The 23,512-nt window shown below is 43.8% G+C and overlaps 1 protein-coding gene across 23 annotated transcripts in view; it reads right to left on the bottom strand.

The window, feature by feature from the left end:
- The window catches only part of LOC142197592 (uncharacterized), a 490,495-nt gene that overhangs the window by 100,898 nt on the left and 366,085 nt on the right, over positions 1–23,512 (bottom strand). For all 23 annotated transcript variants that reach the window (XR_012715324.1, XM_075267993.1, XM_075268011.1 and 20 more), the window contains 4 exons: positions 12,643–12,690; positions 10,714–10,758; positions 9,364–9,405; positions 584–631 (listed from right to left, as the gene is read on the bottom strand). Coding sequence is in view for 22 of the 23 variants with exons in the window: in XM_075267993.1 (XP_075124094.1) it covers positions 584–631; positions 9,364–9,405; positions 10,714–10,758; positions 12,643–12,690 (183 nt within the window). In the remaining variant the exon portion in view is untranslated. The remainder of the gene's footprint in view (positions 1–583; positions 632–9,363; positions 9,406–10,713; positions 10,759–12,642; positions 12,691–23,512) is intronic.

Below are 23,512 nucleotides of genomic sequence, written 5' to 3'. Positions count from 1 at the left end.
GGTATCATATTGAAAGAAAAAATGGGAGGGAAAAAAATGAGACAAGACTCTTTGAATAAAGTTTATTTAAAATAAGGTATGTGAGTGTATGGGATGTGTAACTAATTAATGGAGGACACATGAGGTAGAAAGGTAGTAAAAGGGTATATATACTCTATATATACTCAGTTTTTCCTAGGCACATTGGAGCATACCATGATGGCTATGATTAAGGGACATAACAGTCCCGAAACGCGTTTGTGGTTTTAGACACTTTTTTTTTTCTTTGTTTTTTTTCTACTTTTCACATGTTCTTTACTGTTTTGTACTGCTTCTATAGTTTTTTTAACCAGATGAATTAAAGGCTATATTTTATTCAAGTCCGGAGGGAGAGCGGTCTTCTATCTAATTGACTTACTATATATACATAGCCTTCAGAGTCCGACGGCGAAAGATCGTGCACCCCCAAGACAGTGTAAAATAAGGAGGAACGTAAGTCAGGAGTTTTTCTTGTTATTATTTTTACCCTATACTTGTATATAATATTATTTCTCCACTAGTAGGAGCAGGGGTTTGCTAATATAAGGGGTATCTAGAAGATTACCTTTTTTCTTTTCTACTTGTTCTTTTTCAGCTTTTTTGACAGGAAGTTCTAAAAGAAGAATACAATACTTAATTACTGACAAGATATAAGGAATGAGAAAATAATTTACCAAACTTTGGCAGGCATATACACAACAAATATATAACATGGGGAAAAGGAGCTTCAGATGGACTACAGACAGAAACTTTTCTTTTTATATCTTTCTCGATATCCTTTTTTATCAGTCTTCTAACACCACTATATATTTGAGAAAGCAACTCTCATTTGTAGGCACTTACACTCTATAATCATTACACAGAAAAATCTGGAATGAGGCCTCACACTTCACCATGACCTTCTTTGTAAAAAAATAAATAAAAAAAGACCTTTAAATAAAGATTTTCCAACAACTTTTCCTTCTTATTTTTGATTTTTCACTGATCTGCCTTTAATACGCTTACCAACATAACAATCTCAAATTAAGGGGCATTTATTAGCAAATCTCTTATACCTGAGAATACTCAAAATGTGACTTTTAATGCAATGATTGAAGAATCACAGACAACACAGGATGGGTGAAATTGGTACTTCTAGTCTTCACTTTCATCTTGCATGGTCTCTAGTTGCATTTTGCCTTTAAGGATTTGCTCACATCTGCATTTGGATTCCGTCCGGGGGAGTCCGCATGGGGACCCCCACGAACGGAATACCAAACTCAATTGCAAGCGCTAGTAAAGTAAAAGCAAACAAACCCCATAGACTATAATAGAGTCCATGCTCATCTACCTTCCTGTCCGCATGATTCATGCAGGCAGTACGCGGCAAAGACACGGACCCCATTATAGTCTATGGGGTCCGTGTGCTTTTACAGCAGAGTGCTTACAATTGCGTTTGTATTCCGGTCGGGGGGTCTCATGCGTACTATTCCTGGACAGAAACAAAAAGCAGATGTGAACGAGGGGTCAGCCTGGGCTAGATAACACGTTACATCTGTATGCTACACTCATTATTTCCCTGAAAAAGGACATGATGAAATGATACTTTTTACACTGTTGTTACATTCACTATATCATTGAAAAAGGACATAATGAAATATGTTTTGACACTAAGTATTTCATAATCAGTAATGCTTTGATTAAAAATAATTAAATTAAGTAGGGCTTTATATATCCTAACTGATGAAGTAATGTGAATATTACCAACCAGCCGTATCAAAAGGCCTCTGCTCATTTACTTGTTTTCATGTGACGTTGAGTAGTGATCATGACAGATCATGAATTTGACAGGATATAAGTAAGAATAAGTCCATTTTAATTATTTCACTGTAGTAATGAAAATCTCTAAGCAGTGAATTAATTTTTCACACATGATGATTGGTAGAGGTCCAAACACACAAAATTCATAGGGGTATTACTCTGAGATACGGTAAATCTCTGACATGCAAGCTAACTTTTGGGTAGATTTCCCCTTTGACATTCTATACGTAAAGCTAAGCAATAGGTAGCAAAATACAAGAACAATGAATGACATACAATGCATCACTTAAGCCAGACTTTATTGTCCAAATAGCATATGCTAATTTAGGATTTAGTGATCAGCAGCAAAACAATTAACCTGAGCAACTAAAAGCCACATTCACACATGTATATTTTGGGTTTATATCAACATTTGTATGTTAAATGTAACAAGAACAATAGCTTAATTATACAAATGAAACACGAATAATTCTCATGTCTTTATTGAATGCACCATTTTTAAATTCTTAGTTTTAAATTTTTAAAGTCATTTGTTCCAATCAATTAGTGAACACCCTGGAATGACTGTGTTTACCTATAAGAAAGAAGAAACATTGCCATGATTAAAGATTTCCCTTCGGGATATAGGTTTATGGAAATAATTCATGTCTCTAAGTCATTTCTATCCTCTCATTTCATTAATGAAAAGAAAACTGTCAGTAATGTTTAGAATAAAAGTTAATATTAATAAATCATGAATAATCCCATAACAAAATGTAGCCTCGTCAACAAGTATCTTAATTATCCTTTTGTTATCAAATATATTTCTGAAAATAAAACCATTTTATTTACTATCCCTCTATTGTTATAAACTATCTATTACTATTCATTATATGAATCTTTAAATCATTAATAAATAATCAATTATTATCAATACCTATATATGTAATTTCAGTAAGGGTTGAATAGTAATACATGTTTTAGTTTAAGAGTTAATCCTAAAATTAATATTAGACATTAGAAAGCTCAAAAGATGGCAGCTGTGGGAATTAATGAAAAGTCACACTTTTAACACCAGGGCAAAATAACATGTTTTAGACAAGGAGTTAATCCTAAAATTAAAGTGGTTTTCCAGTATTATAATGTTGATTAACTGCTCAAAGGAATGGTGGGGGTCAGTATGGCAGTCTCTGGTGCTGGAACTATACTGTCTACCAATAAGTATTTGGACACCTGTGGTCCAAGCGGCACGAGCTGCAATTACAGCCTCAACCCTTCAAGGCATGCTTTCCACAAGTCCTTGTATGATGGCTAGTGGTATTTTATTCCATTTGGCTTGGAAAAGACAGGTAAGTTCTTTCACTGATTTTGGACGGCTGCTGCACCCCTTAGTTCGGCGATCCAACTCATCCCAGATGTGCTCGATATGATTCAAGTCTGGGCTCTGGGCATCCAGTCCAGTTGGTTAACCTGATTGTTACTGTACCAAGTCATGGTAGACCTTGCTACATGACAGCTGACGTTGTCATCCTGGAAGTAACATTGGTCCCAGTCCATGCCAGGAGAAACACCCCAAGACCATAACTCCATCTCCGACGAACTTTACTGGGTGTCCAAATACTTATTTGTAAACAGTGTATACCATGTACAAAGCCAGAAGCAGATAGCTCTGCACACTGACTAGTTGCTGTACCAGGCTATTGGAACTCAGGTCTCATTTGAGTGATATCATTATATTGTTTTTCCACGATGGTGCCACTTGAATGGCAGCCTGTTATTGCACCTCTGTCACTACAATAATCCTCTACTCAAGAATCATTGCACCATGAATAGCTACTTATTCGTACTTGAAAACTTGAGGATTCTTTCACAGGAAACCTTTGTGTCTATTGTTTATGCTTGGAAGATGCCTGCAGGCAGCAGCCAGGAATTTCCTGTGTCGATGTGGAAGGGCTTTGTTAAAGCCTAGGAACCAATCATCCCCACATGAGTTAAGGAAAAGCATGGAAAAACAAAGGCAGATAAAGCATGGATGAATAAACATCCCGACACTTTTGTCTCCCTGGATGGCTTCAGACTTCTTCAGGCAGATAGAACGCGTGACAGCCGTAAGGAGAAAAGAGGAGGGCTTCCATTGATAAATGGTGTAGTCTCGGGGCATATTGTGGTTAATGAACAATTGTGCTGCAAGCAGGGTCGGCGTCAGCGCACGGCATAGTCGGGCAAGTGCCGGGGCCCACAGAGCCTCTGGGGGCCCCCCGGCACTTGCCCGCCCCAGCACTTGCCTGTCCCGATATCAGCTCATCGGCGTCCGACGGACGCCGATGAGCTGAATTAAATGCATAGGCGATTAAAGCAGGAACTGTGATCTCAGCTCCTGCTTTAAAGCTTCGGCCCGGCTTGCGTGTGTAGGCGCGATGACGTCATCACATCGCGCTTACACACGCACGCCGGGCCACACAGCTCTTGCTTTAATCACGTATGTGAATGGAGTGAGAGAGAGGAGCGTCGGGGGAATGATGGGAGGTGAGTGTAAGTGTTTGTCTTTGTGAAGGGGAGGGGGGGGAACAGCATGACACTGGGGAAGATGAATAGATAAATGCTGCTACACACCGTATGAAGGTGAAAAAGTGAAAAAAAATTTTATTGGTACATACACGCCATGAATTGGTTTGAAAAGCATAAAGAAAGCACTAGATCATTGTAAACAACATAACGTTTCGGTCATATTCGACCTTCCTCAGATAAGATCTAGCAACAAGCAGAGTGCGCAGTGGGGTCATGGGGAGAGATGAAGGGGGTGGGGAGAGAACGGCATGAAACTGGGGACAGAGATGGAGGGGGCCCAATGAAACTGGGGGGCAAATGGAGGGGGGGGGGACGACATGACACCTGGGGAAGATGAAGGGGGTGGGGAGAGAACGGCATGAAACTGGGGACAGAGATGGAGGGGGCCCAATGAAACTGGGGGGCAAATGGAGGGGGGGAACGATATGACACTGGGGAAGATGAAGGGGGTGAGGAGAGAATGGCATGAAACTGGGGACAGAGATGGAGGGGGCCCAATGAAACTGGGGGGCAAATGGAGGGGGGGAACGACATGACACCTGGGGAAGATGAAGGGGGTGGGGAGAGAACGGCATGAAACTGGGGACAGAGATGGAGGGGGCCCAATGAAACTGGGGGGCAAATGGAGGGGGGGGAACAACCTGACACTGGGGAAGATGAAGGGGGTGAGGAGAAAATGGCATGAAACTGGGGACAGAGATGGAGGGGGCCCAATGAAACTGGGGGGCAAATGGAGGGGGGAACGACATGACACTGGGGAAGATGAAGGGGTGAGGAGAGAACGGCATGAAACTGGGTGGCAAATGGAGGGGGGGAACGGCATGACACTGGGGAAGATGGAGGGTGGAACAGCATGACTCTGGGGCAGAGACGGGGGACATGAAACTGTGGGCAGAGACGGGGGACATGAAACTGGGCAGATGAAGGGGGAGAACGTGATGAAACTGGGGACAGAGATGGAGAGGGGGACATGAAACTGGGGGCAGAGGAAGGATGTGTATGAAACGGGGAGAGATGGAGGGGGGGCATATAATTTATGGGTGACTGTAGGAGGATCATACTGTGTGGGAGCACATGATAAATTGAAGAGAATGGGCGGAGTCAACATAAGTGGGTGGAGCCAAATTTGCCTCTGCGCGCCGCACATTTTGCCCCTCTTTCTACTCTTTAAAAATTGGGAGGTATGGCGTTGGTGACGCCACACTCCTGCGTGACGTCACTCGCTTCATCTGCGACGCACAGTGTCTCGACTCCCCCGCCTCCTTTACAAGGGGGCCCACTGAGGCTCTGTCGCCCAAGGGCCCATAAAAACCTGGAGCCGGCCCTGGCTGCAAGGATATTGAACTATTCAGCTGTGAGCATGAGATCTTATTACCTAGCAAGGTAATTATCACATGTGATAGCTGCATATGTCCCCCACCTCTGCTAAAGCTTATTCTACCTGTAATATGCTACATACTGTACCCTCCTCCTTGTTTCCTTTTGTCTGGAGATTTCAACCACAACTCTCTATCATTACCCACCCAAGTGCTACCGGAGATCCTTCCTCCCAACTGTGGTCGGGCTGTGTAATAAACATCACTTTGCATAGAGAACTAAATGATCCTGAAGTCTTTTCTTTTCTTTTTGTTGCTATGACTCCTAGTATCTTTTCTATCTGGTATGAGCTTGTATGTGTTCTTTCTTGAATATATTACTGTATTATCTATGCTGCTGTAACAGTCTGAATTTCCCCATGGTGGGACTATTAAAAGTATTATCTTATCTTATGGTGTGCAGAGTAATTTGCTTCCAGATCCATACACTGGGGCATATTTACTAATGCAGCCCAAATTTGAGACTGTGCAAACTGAGACAATACCATTTTACTTTATACCATTTTTATCAAAATGTCTAATGCTGAATGATAAATCCAATGTATCTGTAGTCTGAATTGATATCTATTAGTTTCCAACAAAAAAATGTACCAAAGAGTTTTCAATGCTCATTGTTGCATCCACACCTATTTCTCTATAATCTCTGTCCCATTGTTGGAGATGACGCAGAAGCAAAAACAGTCATTTGTGGAAATAAAGCAGAAAGGAAAAAGAAGATGGTGTGTTTTAAAGTAGCAGCAGGGTGAATGAAATTTTGTGTAATTTCATCCACACTTTGCAGAATAAAGAAATGTGGAGAAGCTGCGTATTAAAAAAATGCAGAATTTTCCTTTTACCAGAGGAAAGACTGTGGTTTTTCCCATAGACTTATCTGAGGTTTGGAAGGTAAAAATGAAAGATACTGAGAAAAATATTTATCAATATCATAAGCCTGGAAAACGTTAAGATTTATCAATAGAGGTGTCAAAAGACTAGAGTCTCCCGAATATTGGAGAGGCAAGGCTAATGTGAACCTAACATAAGCAAATCATGCCTGGTTTTCTGACAAGTCCCAGATCATAGAAAGTTCTAGCATTCATGGTCACATCCAGTGACAACCAATCAAGACAAAACTCGCACAACTAAAATAGTTGAAAAAATAGAGAAAATCTAAATATGTGTATAAGAATTTAAGAATTAAATGTAAAATTGTCATCACTAAAATGGTTAATAATTTTTTTTTTTTAAGTTCTGCAAAATTCTTAATTATTAATATTTGCAAAAAATTGCCTACAAATTGAAATGGTCCTTTTCATGGGTAAACATTTTTAAGGATGAATTGTATAAATACTATTGGTGGAAATATATATTCTGACAATTGTACCAAGACAGTTTCTTTGGCTATGAAAACAAGATGTTTTACTTTTGAGCAAATGAAAAAGCACATTCATCTTTGTAGATTTTGTGATTCAATGGGATTTCCAGGGTGGTAAAGTAATTGTAAAAGGTAAAGAATGAGCTAAAGAATGAGTTAAAAAAATAAAATAGGCATTATTCAGTTCTCCAGTTACCTGTCACTACTTTTCCAATACTTAACAGGTCCGTATGACACATAAGAAATGGCAGGAACTGGCGGGAACAGCAAATCACTCACTGACTGAGGCTGGTTGACATTGTATTTCCAACCATTTCTGTGTGTCAAAACATCCAGGATGTATAATCATTGTTCTTTTGTATAGTATAATACATACAGTTGGAAAATTCACAGTGTAAAAAACATAATTATTCACCCTTTCTTTGAAAAAAAATCAGATCCTCAAATGATTGTAAGAAATGTGGAGAAGGTGATGCGAATTGGATCCAGATGGGGTGGACATGTACAAAATTGATAAACTATTGCACAGCTATGACTAAATCTGAAGCTTTGCTTGTTGGAATGATGACGATACAACAGGAGAAGGATAATTATTCACCTTCCGATTATTGTTGGATTATTTTTAGCCAGTCAATGACAGTTTCACATGGGAAATTAATTAGGTCTCCATATGTGTAGCAATGGCTTAACTAAATGTCACTAAGGAAACAAATTCAATTCACCCACGGCTAAAAAATGGTAAGAAGTAACATGGAGATTATGAGATAACTGTGATTTCATGCCGCATAATTTCTGGAAAATATTTTGGACTTCAATGGCTTAACCCTATAGCAGCCATTATCCATAGCAATTACAGCATCCGGGTGGATCACCCTGCCTCAGATTGACCTGTCACCCCTTGATCCCAGATTCAAAATAAAGTTAAAAAAACAAACAAAAAAAAAATGACCTTTTAATTTACCAAACATATTGTAAACAGAATATAGCAAACAAAAGTATTCCCATGTTCATATAAGTCTGCAATATCCAAGAAAGGCATTATTTACCCTGTATGGTAAAAGCCGTAAAATAAAATATACCACTATGCACAAGCTAATGTATTTTGGTCAGCTTACTTCCCTCAAAAAATGGCACAATAAATTGATTAAAAAGTCATTGACCGCCGGACAAAGTTTCCATATCATTTTAATGTGGAGTGAAAGCCTTAGGAACAAAATGCAAAAACAAAATGATAGAATTGTGCGTTTTTTTTCACACAGATCCCCTGCAAATGGTATTAAAGCTAATGAAAACATTTTATGTACCCCAAAGTATAGCCAAAGAAAAGTACAACTAATGCAAATAACAAACCCTCGCTAGCTGTGTTAATAGGAAAATAAAAAAGTTATGAAATTTGTAACGCAGGAAAGGAAAGTATCAAAAAAGTCACCAAGCATCAACGTACTAGCACTAATGCTACTCTGCATCCTTACAGGGCTAAAGAGGACCGTTCACCTTCTGGAGCACATGCGGTGTAATACACCGCTAGAAAGCCAACAGTGTACAGAATTCGGCACACTATTGCCTCTCCTGTTCTGTGCCTCGGGTGAAGAGTACCGATACTGGTAAGGGTGCCAGTACCGTAGCTTTTCACTGTCAGAAGGGCGTTTCTGACAGTCAGTCAGGAATGCCCCTTGTCACAGTAACGTCTATTGTGCTATACTGTGAGAGGAGACGTTTCTTACCACCTAGTGATGACGCTGAGCGATGAGGAACGTCATCACCGGGTGGTAAGGAACGCTCCTTCTAACAGTACAGCGCAACAGTCTCTACTGTGAAGAAGGGTGTTCCTGACAGACTGTCAAAAACGCCCTTCTGACAGAGAAGAGCTACAGTAATGGCACCGATAGCTCTTCAGCAGCGACACAGAATGGGAAAGCCAGTTTTCTAGTGGTGTATTACACCACATGTACCCCAGGAGGTGAAAGATCCTCTTAAAGCATAAATAGCTATGAATTATAAGATGCCATTGTTGGGAATTTGTGAGCAATTGCCTTACTGGTTACTAGAACAAAGGGGTTGTAGAACTGTGCTGTGTACTCATGGAAATCCACAGACAGCACATTTGTAATATCATCATAGTACTACCTAAGAAAACCGTAGGATAAGAAGTCATCGGGCCTAGTGAGCGGGCCCAAACTGGTTAGTGAAACAGTCACAGTGAGTCAGGCATGCAGCAACAGAGAACAACACAAGCATATCACAGAAATATGGCATAAAATTACTCACCTTTTACAGCTGGCTTTTTGTCAATTTTTTTTGCTGGTGTTACTAAGGAAGACATCAGGTATTATTAAAAATGTATTGAAGAATGCAGTTTTATACTGTATGAAAAAGGCGATGAACATAACATGACTTGAAATTTAAAAAGGTTATTCAGCTTCCCAAAAATATCTGCAAATACATCCACTACAGAGCTAAGTACTTACTATTCCTTTGAGCAGCCTTTGCTTGGCTTTATTTTACTTGCTGCTCCTTGTATCACTTATTTACATTCAGCGAATATGTGAACCAACCACATTTGCAATGATTCCATTGCTCTCATAGGGACGAGGGAGGGGGGGAGAGAGTAAGCTTGCAGACAAAACATCACAGCATCATGTGACCTCAGATGTGGGAGTGATTTATTACCTGTGATTTCATTGCAGGTGAGAGTGGGAAAGGGAGGAATATACAGAGAGTGAGAGCAGACAGATGAATCATGGGAAATGTAGTTTGTTCACATGTTCACAGTATGTAAATAGCAGTGATACAAGGAGCAGCAAGTGAAACAAAACCAAGTAAAGGCTAAAAAGGGGAACAGTGAGTATTTAGGACTACTGGGGATATTTTTGCAGAATTTTTGGAAGCTGGATAACCCCTTTAAGTTTCAAAATGTTTCCTTTCACTTGTTTTTTTTAAGTGATTGAAGACATACTGTAAAAAGCTATCAACATAACTATTACAACATCCATTTTTTCTCTGTTGTATGTAGTATGCAGATACACCGTAATTTTCAAAACTGGTGCGGTTTTGGAAATTGCAGCATGTCAATTATTACAAAGACTCCGGCAGTTTCCCCATAGGTATAATTGTAACAGAAAGTCCACGAAGGAAAACTCAGCAAACTTTCTGTCTAAAGCGCTGTGGGAATAACTGCGATGCGCTGCCGCCTTGGTTTTTCCCGCAGTACTTTTTTGCTTAAGGACATCCCGTGGGCCCTTAGCGTAAAAAAGGTTTTAGCCTGGAAAACTCCTCTTCTTTGTAATACTGCATCAACCATGTCCAGTTTGCTGCAAAACAAAACTATGGTTGGCCATAACTTTCCTTGGTATAGAAGGTGATGACTTTGGGTTTTAGAAGCCAGGCCTGTGGCAGCTTGTCACCTGAAATAGTTTACAGAGATCTCTAACTTGCTAGGACAGTCCCAAATTGTGAAACACAGTCCCAAGTGGATGATCCCCCTCAATTTAGGACTCTGGGGGTGGAACCTAAATATCCCTATTTTACCTATAGCTATGTTGGTATATATTGCCATCTCCATTTTAAAAAGACATTGCCCTTCTGAGGCAACCACTTTAAATAAATTGTTGCACACACCTTTCTTCTGCTCAACTTTCTCTTTTTTCATTGTTTTCAATGGTACTGCAAAATCATAATTAAAAAAAATCATATTAATATTAGCACCACATACTATTTCCTACAATAATAAAATAAATATCTTATCATTTTAATAGTATCTAGTGTATATGTCGTATAAATGTAGAGTATGGTGTCTTTTTTAGTTCTACATCCAAGACAAGAGGGAATTCCTCTTGATGTCTCTGTAGCACATAAGGTTTTTATACATATACAGTGCCTTGCGAAAGTATTCGGCCCCCTTGAACTTTTCAATCTTTTGACACATTTCAGGCTTCAAACATAAAGATATCAAATTTTAATTTTTTGTGGAAGAGTCAACAACAAGTGGGAGACAATTGTGAAGTGGAACAAAATTTATTGGATATTTTAAACTTTTTTAACAAATAAAAAACTGAAAAGTAGGGCGTGCAAAATTATTTGGCCCCTTTATCTTCAGTGCAGCAAACTTACTCTAGAAGTTCAGTGAGGATCTCTGATTGATCCAATGTTGTCCTAAATGACTGATGATGATAAATAGAATCCACCTGTGTGTAATCCATTCTCCATATAAATGCACCTGCTCTGTGATAGGCTCAGGGTTCTGTTTAAAGCACAGAGAGCATCATGAAGACCAAGGAACACACTAGGCAGGACCAAGATACTGTTGTGGAGAAGTTTAAAGCCAGATTTGGACACAAAAAGATTTCCCAAGATTTAAACATCCCAAGGAGCACTGTGCAAGCAATCATTTTGAAATGGAAAGAGTATCAGACCACAGCAAATATACCAAGACCCGGCAGTCCCTCTAAAGTTTCATCTCAAACAAGGAGAAGACTGATCAGAGATGCAGCCAAGAGGCCCATGATCACTCTGGATGAACTGCAGAGATCTACAGCTGAGGTGGGAGAATCTGTCCATAGGACAACAATCACTTGTACACTGCAAGAATCTGGCCTTTATGGAAGAGTGGCAAGAAGAAAGCCATTTCTCAAAGATATCCATAAAAAGTCTTGTTTAAAGTTTGCCACAAGTCACCCAGGAGACACCAAACATGTGGAAGAAGGTGATCTGGTCAGATGAAACCAAAATCAAACTTTTTGGCCACAATGCAAAACGATATGTTTGGCGTAAAAGCAACACAGCTCATCACCCTGAACACACCATCCCCACTGTCAAACATGGTGGTGGCAGCATCATGCTCTGGGCCTGCTTTTCTTCAGCAGGGACAGGGAAGATGGTTAAAATTGATGGGAAGATGGATGGAGCCAAATACAGGAACATTCTGGAAGAAAATCTGTTGGAGTCTGCAAAAGACCTGAGACTGGGACGGAGATTTATCTTCCAACAAGACAATGATCCAAAACATAAAGCAAAATCTACAATGGAATGGTTCCCAAATAAACATATCCAGAATGGCCAAGTCAAAGTCCAGACCTGAATCCATTCAAGAATCTGTGGAAAGAACTGAAAATTGCAAGGAAGAATGAGCAAGAATTTCAGTCTGCCGATGTGCAAAACTGATAGAGACAAACCCCAAGCGACCTGCAGCTGTAATCGCAGCAAAAGTTGGCGCTACAAATTATTAACGCAAGGGGGCTGCATAATTTTGCACGCTCAATTTTCAGTTTTTTACTTGTTAAAAAAGTTTAAAATATCCAATAAATTTCGTTCCACTTCACAATTGTGTCCCACTTGTTGTTGATTCTTCCCCAAAATATAAAAATTTGATATCGTTATATTTGAAGCCTGAAATGTGTCAAAAGGTTGAAATGTTCAAGGGGGCCGAATACTTTCACAAGGCACTGTACATATTCTTCCAGAACATTCAAGGATTTTTTTTCAATTCAAATATTATTGATTTTAAGAATTAAAAAGCTGTTATAGAATATGTGGAATAAAAAACAATACCTTTTTTAATTTTATCTGGTTCTTCTTCATGTTTTTTCACTGGTGTTTCTAAAACAAAAAAAGTTATAAGATACAGATTTGAAATATTTATGAAACCAAACATTGATCTTTAAAACTGAAGAAAATAAGACCGCTTCCAAACTAATATTTTTTTTTGTAGTATGCGTTTGCATAAGAACTGATAAATGTGTTGCTTAGTTTGCAATCATTAAAACATTATACTGCAAATGCTTGTCTGGATGCATTGCTAAAATAAGTTCTTCTAAAACTTCTTTAGGTGAGCTAACCCTCAACAGTTAAAGACCAAGGAGACCAGACCTACTGTAGAGAATGGTAATCTTTAGAGATGAGCGAACACTAAAATGTTCGAGGTTCGAAATTCGATTCGAACAGCCGCTCAATGTTCGTGTGTTCGAACGGGTTTCGAACCCCATTATAGTCTATGGGGAACAGATACTCGTTAAGGGGGAAACCCAAATCCGTGTCTGGAGGGTCACCAAGTCCACTATGACACCCCAGGAAATGATGCCAACACCTCTGGAATGACACTGGGACAGCAGGGGAAGCATGCCTGGGGGCATCTAACACACCAAAGACCCTCTATTACCCCAACATCACTGCCTAACAACTACACACTTTCCACATTCAAAAAAACCTCTATCAAAGTGGGAAAATACCTGGAAACCTTCTTTACTCCCCAAATGGATGGACACAAACCCCAATTTAAGCTCAACAAACAGTAACAACCACCCCTTTAAATCACGTTCCCCATGACAACCACAAATGGAATAGGCAATGGGAATTCCAAAAGCCCTCACCCTTAACTGTCATTTTGAGTGTGTGTGTGTGTGTGTGTGTGTGTGTGTGATGTGGTAAGACCTTCCAAAATTCACTTTTCTAGCCCTTAACATGAGCCCTTCCAAACAAAGTTACATGACCTTAAGCTGAGCTACCAGCAGAGATTGAGGCCCTTGGCATGAGTAGAGCCTTGCACCAGCAGTGTTTTTGGCACTTAGGGTGAGTTGAGCCTTGTACCAGCGTGTGTCCCTTAACATCAGGCGGGCCCTAAGTTCTGCGCTTTGCACAAAAGTTCCACATTAACTAGGCTGAATGGTACAAAGATTAGTAGGCCCGAGAACCAGGAACAGGTCTTGCAATGGCTGTCGGATAACGCTTAAAGCACATTGTCCACCAGCCAGTCAGCCTCTACCTCCTCTTACCCAACAGTCTTGTCCTCCTTCCACCCAAAATTCCCAATCTTCTCAGAACAATAACCCCAACTGTCCCTGCTCCCCAGAGCTGTTCTCCCTTCCTTTGACTGTACCGCAACCTGCCCCTCCATTTCGCGATTCCACGGACCTAACAGACGAGTATCTGTGTCCAGATGCTCAAACACTAGAGTCTCCTCCATTCCATCTCCGGTCGATTTGGTGGCGGATGACCAGCAACCCACCCTCATCGACGACGATGAGACGCAGTTGCTGTCAGGGCAGCCAGTTGACATGCGCATTGTGCAGGAGGAGGAGGCGAGACAGGAGTTGGAAGAGGAGGTGGTGGACGACGAGGACACCGACCCCACCTGGACAAGGCAGATGTCAAGCTGGGAAAGTAGTGTGGATGTTGAGGCAGGTGCAGCACCAAAAAGGGTAGCTAGAGGCAGAGACATGTCCAGAGGCAGAGGTCAGCTGCTTTGCCGAAGCCAGGCCAGACCCGGAATGTCCGAAGATGTTCCCTTTTGTACCCAGCCCAGAAAAACTCCCCCATCGAGGGCACGTTTCTTGAAGGTGTAGAGTTTTTTCAAGGAATGCGCCGAGGACAGATATAGTGTCGTCTACACAATTTGCCTCTCGAAATCGAGTAGGGGCCCTGAGAAGAGCAACCTGTCCACCACTTCAATGCACCGTCATTTGGAATCCAAGCAATGGAATCAGTGGCAGGCAGCAACGGCAGGACAAACGTCGCCCGCCGTTCATGCCACTGCCTCTGCTCACAGTGCTGGCGATGCACTCCAGAGGACGAGCCAGGACATCACTTCATCTGCCTCCGCCACTTTGTTGACTTCTCCCTCATCCTCCCCTGTTTCTGTCTTATCTCCTTCTCCTGCACCATCAAAGGCACCATCAGGCGCTTCTTTACAACAACCCACCATCTCTCAGACATTGGAGTGCCGGCAGAAATACACCGCTAACCACCCACCCACGCAAGCCTAGAACGCCAACATCGCTAAACTGCTGGCCCAGGAGAGGTTGGCGTTCCGGCTTGTTGAAACTCCCGCCTTCCCGGACCTGATGGCAACTGTGGCACCTCACTATGCCGTCCCTAGCCGTCTCAACTTCTCCCGGTGTGGCGTCCCCGCCTTGCACCAGCACGTGTCACTCAACATCAGGTGGGCCCTTAGTTCCGCGCTTTGCTGCAAGGTCCACTTGACCACCGACACTTGGACAAGCGCCTGTGGTCAGGGATGCTGCAGTGCTTATCTTTAATGACAGGCAGGGTGAATGTGGTGGAGTCTGTTCCCCGGGTGCAAACTGGGGTGGCCTATCTCCTCTCCCAGGCCAAAATTCATGGCAGGAGTAGACTGAAACCCTACGACGCTGCAACCTCCACCACAGCTACTAGCGGCAAACGCTAAAACACTGGTGTGGGGAGACGTCAGCAGGCGGTGCTGAAGCTCATCAGCTTGGGGGACAGACAGCACAGTGCCTCCGAGGTCAGGGATGCCATCCTGGCTGAGATGGCATTTTTTTTTCCCTGCTACACCTGGGGCCTGGCATTTTTACGCCTGTGATAATGGCTGGAACCTGGTAGCGGCTCTGGAGCTTGCCAGCCTCCAACACGTTCCATGTTTGGCCCACGTCTAACCTAGTGGTGCAAAGTTTTTTAAAAACATACCCAAATGTACCGAAGCTACTGTTGAAAATGCGGCGCTTGTGCGCCCACTTTTGCAAGTGCACAGGAGTCGCTGCTAGCCTAAAAACACTCTAGCAAGGCCTACATCTGTCCAAACACAGGCTGTTGTCCGTCATTCACACACGCTGAAACCCTACAATACCATATCTTGAGCAGGGTGTGTGAGCTGCACAGACCTTTGATGGAGTTCCATCTACAAAACCCAAGGGTTCCTCAAAGTCAGCAACCAAAGTTTCTGCACCATGAGTTTCCAGGGGTGGCAGAGTTATGGCTAGGGGAAGAGGCATGGATAGGGATGATGTCTAGGGGCAAAAGCAGTGTGGATGTGGAGGCAAGCTAAGCAGGAAAAACTGGGGGTACAAGCTAAGGCATGGACTGGGGTGATGTCTAGGGGCAAAAGCAGTGTGGATGTGGAGGCAAGCTAAGCAGGAAAAACTGGGGATACAAGCTAAGGCATGGACTGGGGTGATGTCTAGGGGCAAAAGCAGTGTGGATGTGGAGGCAAGCTAAGCAGGAAAAACTGGGGGTACAAGCTAAGGCATGGACTGGGGTGATGTCTAGGGGCAAAAGCAGTGTGGATGTGGAGGCAAGCTAAGCAGGAAAAACTGGGGGTACAAGCTAAGGCATGGACTGGGGTGATGTCTAGGGGCAAAAGCAGTGTGGATGTGGAGGCAAGCTAAGCAGGAAAAACTGGGGGTACAAGCTAAGGCATGGACTGGGGTGATGTCTAGGGGCAAAAGCAGTGTGGATGTGGAGGCAAGCTAAGCAGGAAAAACTGGGGGTACAAGCTAAGGCATGGACTGGGGTGATGTCTAGGGGCAAAAGCAGTGTGGATGTGGAGGCAAGCTAAGCAGGAAAAACTGGGGGTACAAGCTAAGGCATGGACTGGGGTGATGTCTAGGGGCAAAAGCAGTGTGGATGTGGAGGCAAGCAAAGCAGGGAAAATGGTGGCTAGAGGCAAAGGGATGTCCATAGGCAGCAAGGGCAAAGATGCAAAACTCTCCCGTTTCAAGAATTTTCCTGACTTGTTTCCCCACAAAACATTCCTGGGAGGAGGGCTGAAACACCACCCTCCTCCTCCTCCGCTGTTAGATTTACCCCAGCTACGAGCTGAAAACGCTGCAACACTGGTGTGGGGAGACGTCAGCAGGCTGGGCTGAAGCTCATCAGCTTGGGAGACGGACAGCACACTGCCTCTGAGGTCAGGGATGCCATCCTGGATGAGATGGCAATTTGTTTATCCCCGCTGCCCCTGGGGCCAGGTTTTTTAGCTTGTTGGAGGGCTCTGGAGCTTGCCAGCCTCCAACACGTTCCATGCCTGGCCCACATGTTCAATGTAGTGGTGCAATGATTTTTAAAAACATACCCCAAATTAGCTGAGCTAAGGGTGAAAGTGCGGCACTTGGACACCCACTTTCCCAAGTCTACAGTACCTGGAGCTAGCCGCAATACACTCCAGCAAGGCCTACATCTGCCTGAAGCACCTACTGTTGTGCGAGGTCACCACACGCTCTAACCCTAGATACCGTATGTTCAGCAGGGTGTGTGAGCAGCAGAGACCTTTGATGGAGTACCAGCTACAAAACCCAAGGGTTCCTCAGAGTCAGCTCCCTCACTTTCTGCACCATGAGTTTCCATGGGTGGCAGACTTATGGCTAGAGGCACAGGCATGGATAGGGGTGATGTGTAGGGGCAAAAGCAGTGTGGATGTGGAGGCAAGCTAAGCAGCAAAAACTGGGGGTACAAGCAGCCGGTGACATCATCACTGACAAGCACAGCTGTCTGTCAGCTGACAGGCTGACTTTCACCAAAATGAACAGACAATGGATAGACTCATCATATACATGTCAGTTACATGACAAATTTAGTGCAATTTGCAAGTCCAAGATGGTTTGGAGATCTGCGGAGAGGAATCTCACCACCTCTTGCGGGTGCCATCATTTGGAAGGCAAGCCCTGGGCTCAGTGGGTGAGAGCAAGCGCAGGATAATCGTCGTTTGGCCTGGCGGCCACTGCCTCTTCCACTGTTGACAGGGCTGGCGCTGCAGTCCAGACCAGGAGCCAGGACACCTCCACATCTGCCTCTGACACTTTGGGGAGTTCACCCTTATCCTCACCTTTTCCTGCCATTTCTCCTTTTGCCCGCGCCATCATGCGCCTCTTCCCAGCAACTCCCCATCTCCCAAGCCTTTCATTTCATGCTAAAGTACAGCGCAACCCACCCACATGCCCAAGGCTTCAACGGCCTCATCTCAAGAAATCTGGCCCAGGAGATGTTGGAATCCCGGCTGGGGGACACTCTGCCCTTTTTGGGCAGAGTGTCTACTGCGCCACCGCACTGTGCCGTCCACACCAGCACTTTCCCCCAAACATGAGGCGGTCCCTAAATTCAGCGCTTAGCCCTAAAGTTCCATGTGACCAGTTACGAATGGACAAGTGCATGCGGACAGGGACGCTACCTTTCAATTTGGGCACAGTGGTTGAATGTAGTTGAGGCGTGGACCGGGTCGCAAAATGTGGTGGCCTGACTTGTCTCCCCACACAACATTCCTGGGAGGAGGGCTGAAACACCACCCTCCTCCGCTGTTAAATTGACCCCAGCTACGAGCTGGAAACGCTGCAACACTGGTGTGGGGAGACGTCAGCGGGCCGTGCTGAAGCTCATCAGCTTGGGGGCCAGACAGCACACTGCCTACAAAGTGAGTCATGCCATCCTCGATGAGACGGCAATGTGGTTTTTGCCACTGCACCTGGGCCCAGGCATGTTGTCATGTGTGATAATGGCCGTAACCTGGGATTGGCTCTGTAGCTTGGCAGCCTGCAACATATTCCATGCCTGGGCCACGTTTTTAACTCATTGCTGCTAATCTTTTGAAAAAGGTACCCCAATGTTCCTGAGCTACTGGTGAAAGTGTGGCGCTTGTGCGGATAGTTTTTAAAGTGTATAGTTGCCGCTGCTAGCCTCTATGCACTCCTACAACGCCTGTACCTGCTGGAACAACGGCTGTTGTGCGACGTCTCCACACTGCTGGCACTAAACATATCATGTGTTGAGCAGAGTGTGTGAGCAGCACAGACCTTTGATGTAGTTCCAACTCCAAAACCCTCGGGTTCGTCAAAGTCAACTCCCTCAGTTGCTCAACCATGAGTGGCCATGGGTGGCAGACTTATGTGAAATCCCATCCCATCCATTGCACTGGACACGAAACATTAGCATGCGCTCAGCACAACTTCGGATATGGCAGATGCGTTAAGCAGGGTGCAGGGTACAACACAGACCAGGCCCGAGCACCAGGAACAGGTGTTAGAAATACTGCAGCATCTGCCATTTCCTTCCAATTTTGGGGTTTTGGACCCGCCACCGACTTGTCTGGACCTAAGTGGGGATCATGAGACACAGTTGCCATCAAGGCAAGCTGTGGTCATGTGCGGTTTGCAGTAAGGGGGCAGTGCGCAATTGGAAGAGGAGTTGGTGGATGACGAGGCCACCGACCCCACATGGACAGGGGTGATGTCTAGGGGCTAAAGCAGTGTAGATGTAGAGGGAAGCTAAATCAACAAAAAACCTGGGTAGAAGCAAAGGCATAAACTGGGGTGATGTTTAGGGGTGAAAGCAGAGTAGATGTGGAGGGAAGCTAAGCAGCAAAAACAGTGGGTAGAAGCAAAGGCATGCAAAACTCTACCCTGATGGAAGACTTATTCCTAGGTCTGGAACACGTTAATGGCCCCCCTGGACAAATTACTGCCACTCAGGGGCCTAGTGTCACCAGGAGGGACAAGTATAGGCGCATGTTGTGGGAATACCTGGCCGACACCAGCTCTGTCCTCTCCGATCCCTCTGTGCTCTACAGCCTAAACTTATTTTCTCATCTTTTTTTCTGAACTGCACATCTCTTGCCTGCTTCCTTTGGGATCTTAGAAATGGTGGTCCACTTCCACAGATGGTAACTTCAATAGACAGTGTAACGGGAGTAGCTGAGGGATCGCTGTCTTAACCACTTTTTGGCACAAAATTAACTTCCAAAGCCAAATATGGTGCAAGTATATGATGCAAGGACACCTACACACCTATCTCTGACACATTGGGGAGTTCACCCTCATGCGCCCTTTTGGCCTGCACCATCATGCGCCTCTTCCCAGCCACTCCACATTTCCCAAGCTTTTCATTGCAGGCAGAAGTACAATACAACCCACCCCCATGCCCAAGCCTGTAACAGCCTCATCGATAAACTGCTGGCCCTGGAGATGTTGGTGTTTGTTTATGCTTCTGGAGACCCAGGCCTTCCGTCAGCAGATGGCAGCTGGGGCACCTCCCTATGCTGGGCCTAGCCGTTACTACTTCTCTTGGTGTGCTGTCTCTGCCTTGCGCCTGCATGTGTCCCATAACATCAGTCGGGCCCAGAGCTCTGCGCTTTGCTGCAAGGTCCACTTGACCACCGACACATGGACAAGCGCCTGTGGTCAGGGATGCTGCAGTGCTTATCTTTAATGACAGGCAGGGTGAATGTGGTGGAGTCTGTTCCCCGGGTGCAAACTGGGGTGGCCTATCTCCTCTCCCAGGCCAAAATTCATGGCAGGAGTAGACTGAAACCCTACGAAGCTGCAACCTCCACCCCAGCTACTAGCGGAAAACACTGTAACACTGGCATGGGGAGATGTCAGTAGGCCGTGCTGAAACTGATCAGCTTGGGGGACAGACAGCACAGTGCCTCCGAGGTCAGGGATGCCATCCTGGCTGAGATGGCATTTTTTTTTCCCTGCTACACCTGGGGCCTGGCATTTTTGCGCCTGTGATAATGGCTGGAACCTGGTAGCAGATCTGGAGCTTGCCAGACTCAAACACGGTCCACGCATGGCCCACGTTTTCCAACTTGTTGGTGCCATGTTTCTTTGAAACCTACACCATTGTGCCTGATATACAGGTCAAAGTGGGGCCATTTTCGTAAGTGAGAACTAGCCTCTGCTAGGCAGAAAACATTCAGAGCACACTCCTCTCATCTTCGCACCGTTGGCTGGCGGAGGAAGACGAGGGGGTTGGAGTGGCATCTGATGTCCCTATCCCACACGAGGCTAGAGGGTGCACTTCAGTGCATCCCATTGCTTCACCACAAATGGTGTGAAGGGGAGTGGAAAATGGAGGAAATGGAGAGTGACCCTTACAGTTGGGGCCAGCAAAGGCATGCCAAGTAACACACTGGCACACATGGCTGACTTCATCTTGGGTTGCTTTTCAACACATATTTCACATCATGAAGAACAAATAATACTGGATTTTTTCAAGCCTCGAACCCCGGTCTAGGTCTAATGTCTGTTCCTTTCTTATATTAGGGGAGAGGGAAAAAAAATTACTTCAGTGATACGTTTAGCGTACATAGACTGACTATTAATGTGTATCCCACTTAGTGTTGTTAGGGTTACACACCGTCACAACCTGGCTAAAGCTTCTATAGCTGTTAATAAAGTCAACATAACTTTACGGTATCCAAAAAGACAGCTGGTACCGACAGAGAGCAAGACAAATGTCACCCAAAGCTGTGAGCTCTGAACACCCACAGTGACTTTGGCGTCATCATCATTATAAGGGAGCGGGTGGTAATAAATAACTTGGCAGTGCCTAAAACCCAAAAAGCTTATACAACTATATTTACATTAAGATACACAAATGAAACTTTTCAGTAGCATGTCATGAGACAAGCTGATAAGCTCTTCCTTTGTGCAGTGCTATTTGAAAGTTAAACGCTGCCTTTATTTTAATTCTGGAGAAGGTGCAGACATTAGATTTAGAACATGTTGTCTTCATTGTCCAAATCCTCTATATAGGTAACGTGTTTTTCGGGCCGAGCTGTCTGGGAACGAGCTGGTGCAGCACTGACAACCTGGGTGAATATGGCAAGAGCCTGAGATGTAGGGTGAATGAATCCCCAAATTATTTGTGGAATTCCCAGTGAGACAATGGCACTGTATACCAGTATTAAAAATTGTGGGTGCACATAACCCCCATATATTCTTTGAATTCCCAGTGAGACAATGGCACTGTATACCAGTAGTAAAAATTGTGGGTGCACATAACCCCCATATATTCTTTGAATTCCCAGTGAGACAATGGCACTGTATAGCAGTAGCAAAAATTGTGGGTGCACGTCACCCCAATATATTCTTTGAATTCCCAGTCAGACAATGGCACTGTATACCAGTAGTAAAAATTGTGGGTGCACATAACCCCCATATATTCTTTGAATTCCCAGTCAGACAATGGCACTGTATACCAGTATTAAAAATTGTGGGTGCACATAACCCCCATATATTCTTTGAATTCCCAGTGAGACAATGGAACTGTATAGCAGTAGCAAAAATTGTGGGTGCACGTAACCCCCATATATTCTTTGAATTCCCAGTCAGACAATGGCACTATATACCAGTATTAAAAATTGTGGGTGCACATAACCCCCATATATTCTTTGAATTCCCAGTCAGACAATGGCACTGTATACCAGTATTAAAAATTGTGGGTGCACGTAACCCCCATATATTCTTTGAATTCCCAGTCAGACAATGGCACTGTATACCAGTATTAAAAATTGTGGGTGCACATAACCCCCATATATTCTTTGAATTCCCAGTCAGACAATGGCACTGTATACCAGTAGTAAAAATTGTGGGTGCACATAACCCCCATATATTCTTTGAATTCCCAGTCAGACAATGGCACTGTATAGCAGTAGCAAAAATTGTGGGTGCACGTCACCCCAATATATTCTTTGAATTCCCAGTCAGACAATGGCACTGTATACCAGTAGTAAAAATTGTGGGTGCACATAACCCCCATATATTCTTTGAATTCCCAGTCAGACAATGGCACTGTATACCAGTATTAAAAATTGTGGGTGCACATAACCCCCATATATTCTTTGAATTCCCAGTGAGACAATGGAACTGTATAGCAGTATTAAAAATTGTGGGTGCACGTAACCCCCATATATTCTTTGAATTCCCAGTCAGACAATGGCACTGTATACCAGTATTAAAAATTGTGGGTGCACATAACCCCCATATATTCTTTGAATTCCCAGTGAGACAATGGCACTGTATACCAGTAGTAAAAATTGTGGGTGCACATAACCCCCATATATTCTTTGAATTCCCAGTCAGACAATGGCACTGTATACCAGTATTAAAAATTGTGGGTGCACATAACCCCCATATATTCGTTGAATTCCCAGTGAGACAATGGAACTGTATAGCAGTATTAAAAATTGTGGGTGCACGTAACCCCCATATATTCTTTGAATTCCCAGTCAGACAATGGCACTGTATACCAGTATTAAAAATTGTGGGTGCACATAACCCCCATATATTCTTTGAATTCCCAGTGAGACAATGGCACTGTATAGCAGTAGCAAAAATTGTGGGTGCACGTCACCCCAATATATTCTTTGAATTCCCAGTCAGACAATGGCACTGTATACCAGTAGTAAAAATTGTGGGTGCACATAACCCCCATATATTCTTTGAATTCCCAGTCAGACAATGGCACTGTATACCAGTATTAAAAATTGTGGGTGCACATAACCCCCATATATTCTTTGAATTCCCAGTGAGACAATGGAACTGTATAGCAGTAGCAATAATTGTGGGTGCACGTAACCCCCATATATTCTTTGAATTCCCAGTCAGACAATGGCACTATATACCAGTATTAAAAATTGTGGGTGCACATAACCCCCATATATTCTTTGAATTCCCAGTCAGACAATGGCACTGTATACCAGTATTAAAAATTGTGGGTGCACATAACCCCCATATATTCTTTGAATTCCCAGTGAGACAATGGAACTGTATAGCAGTAGCAAAAATTGTGGGTGCACGTAACCCCCATATATTCTTTGAATTCCCAGTCAGACAATGGCACTATATACCAGTATTAAAAATTGTGGGTGCACATAACCCCCATATATTCCTTG

The sequence above is a fragment of the Leptodactylus fuscus genome, chromosome 3, assembly GCF_031893055.1.
Source record: "Leptodactylus fuscus isolate aLepFus1 chromosome 3, aLepFus1.hap2, whole genome shotgun sequence".
In the NCBI taxonomy this organism is placed as follows: domain Eukaryota; kingdom Metazoa; phylum Chordata; class Amphibia; order Anura; family Leptodactylidae; genus Leptodactylus; species Leptodactylus fuscus.
This window is presented reverse-complemented; position numbering and strand designations above follow the sequence as displayed.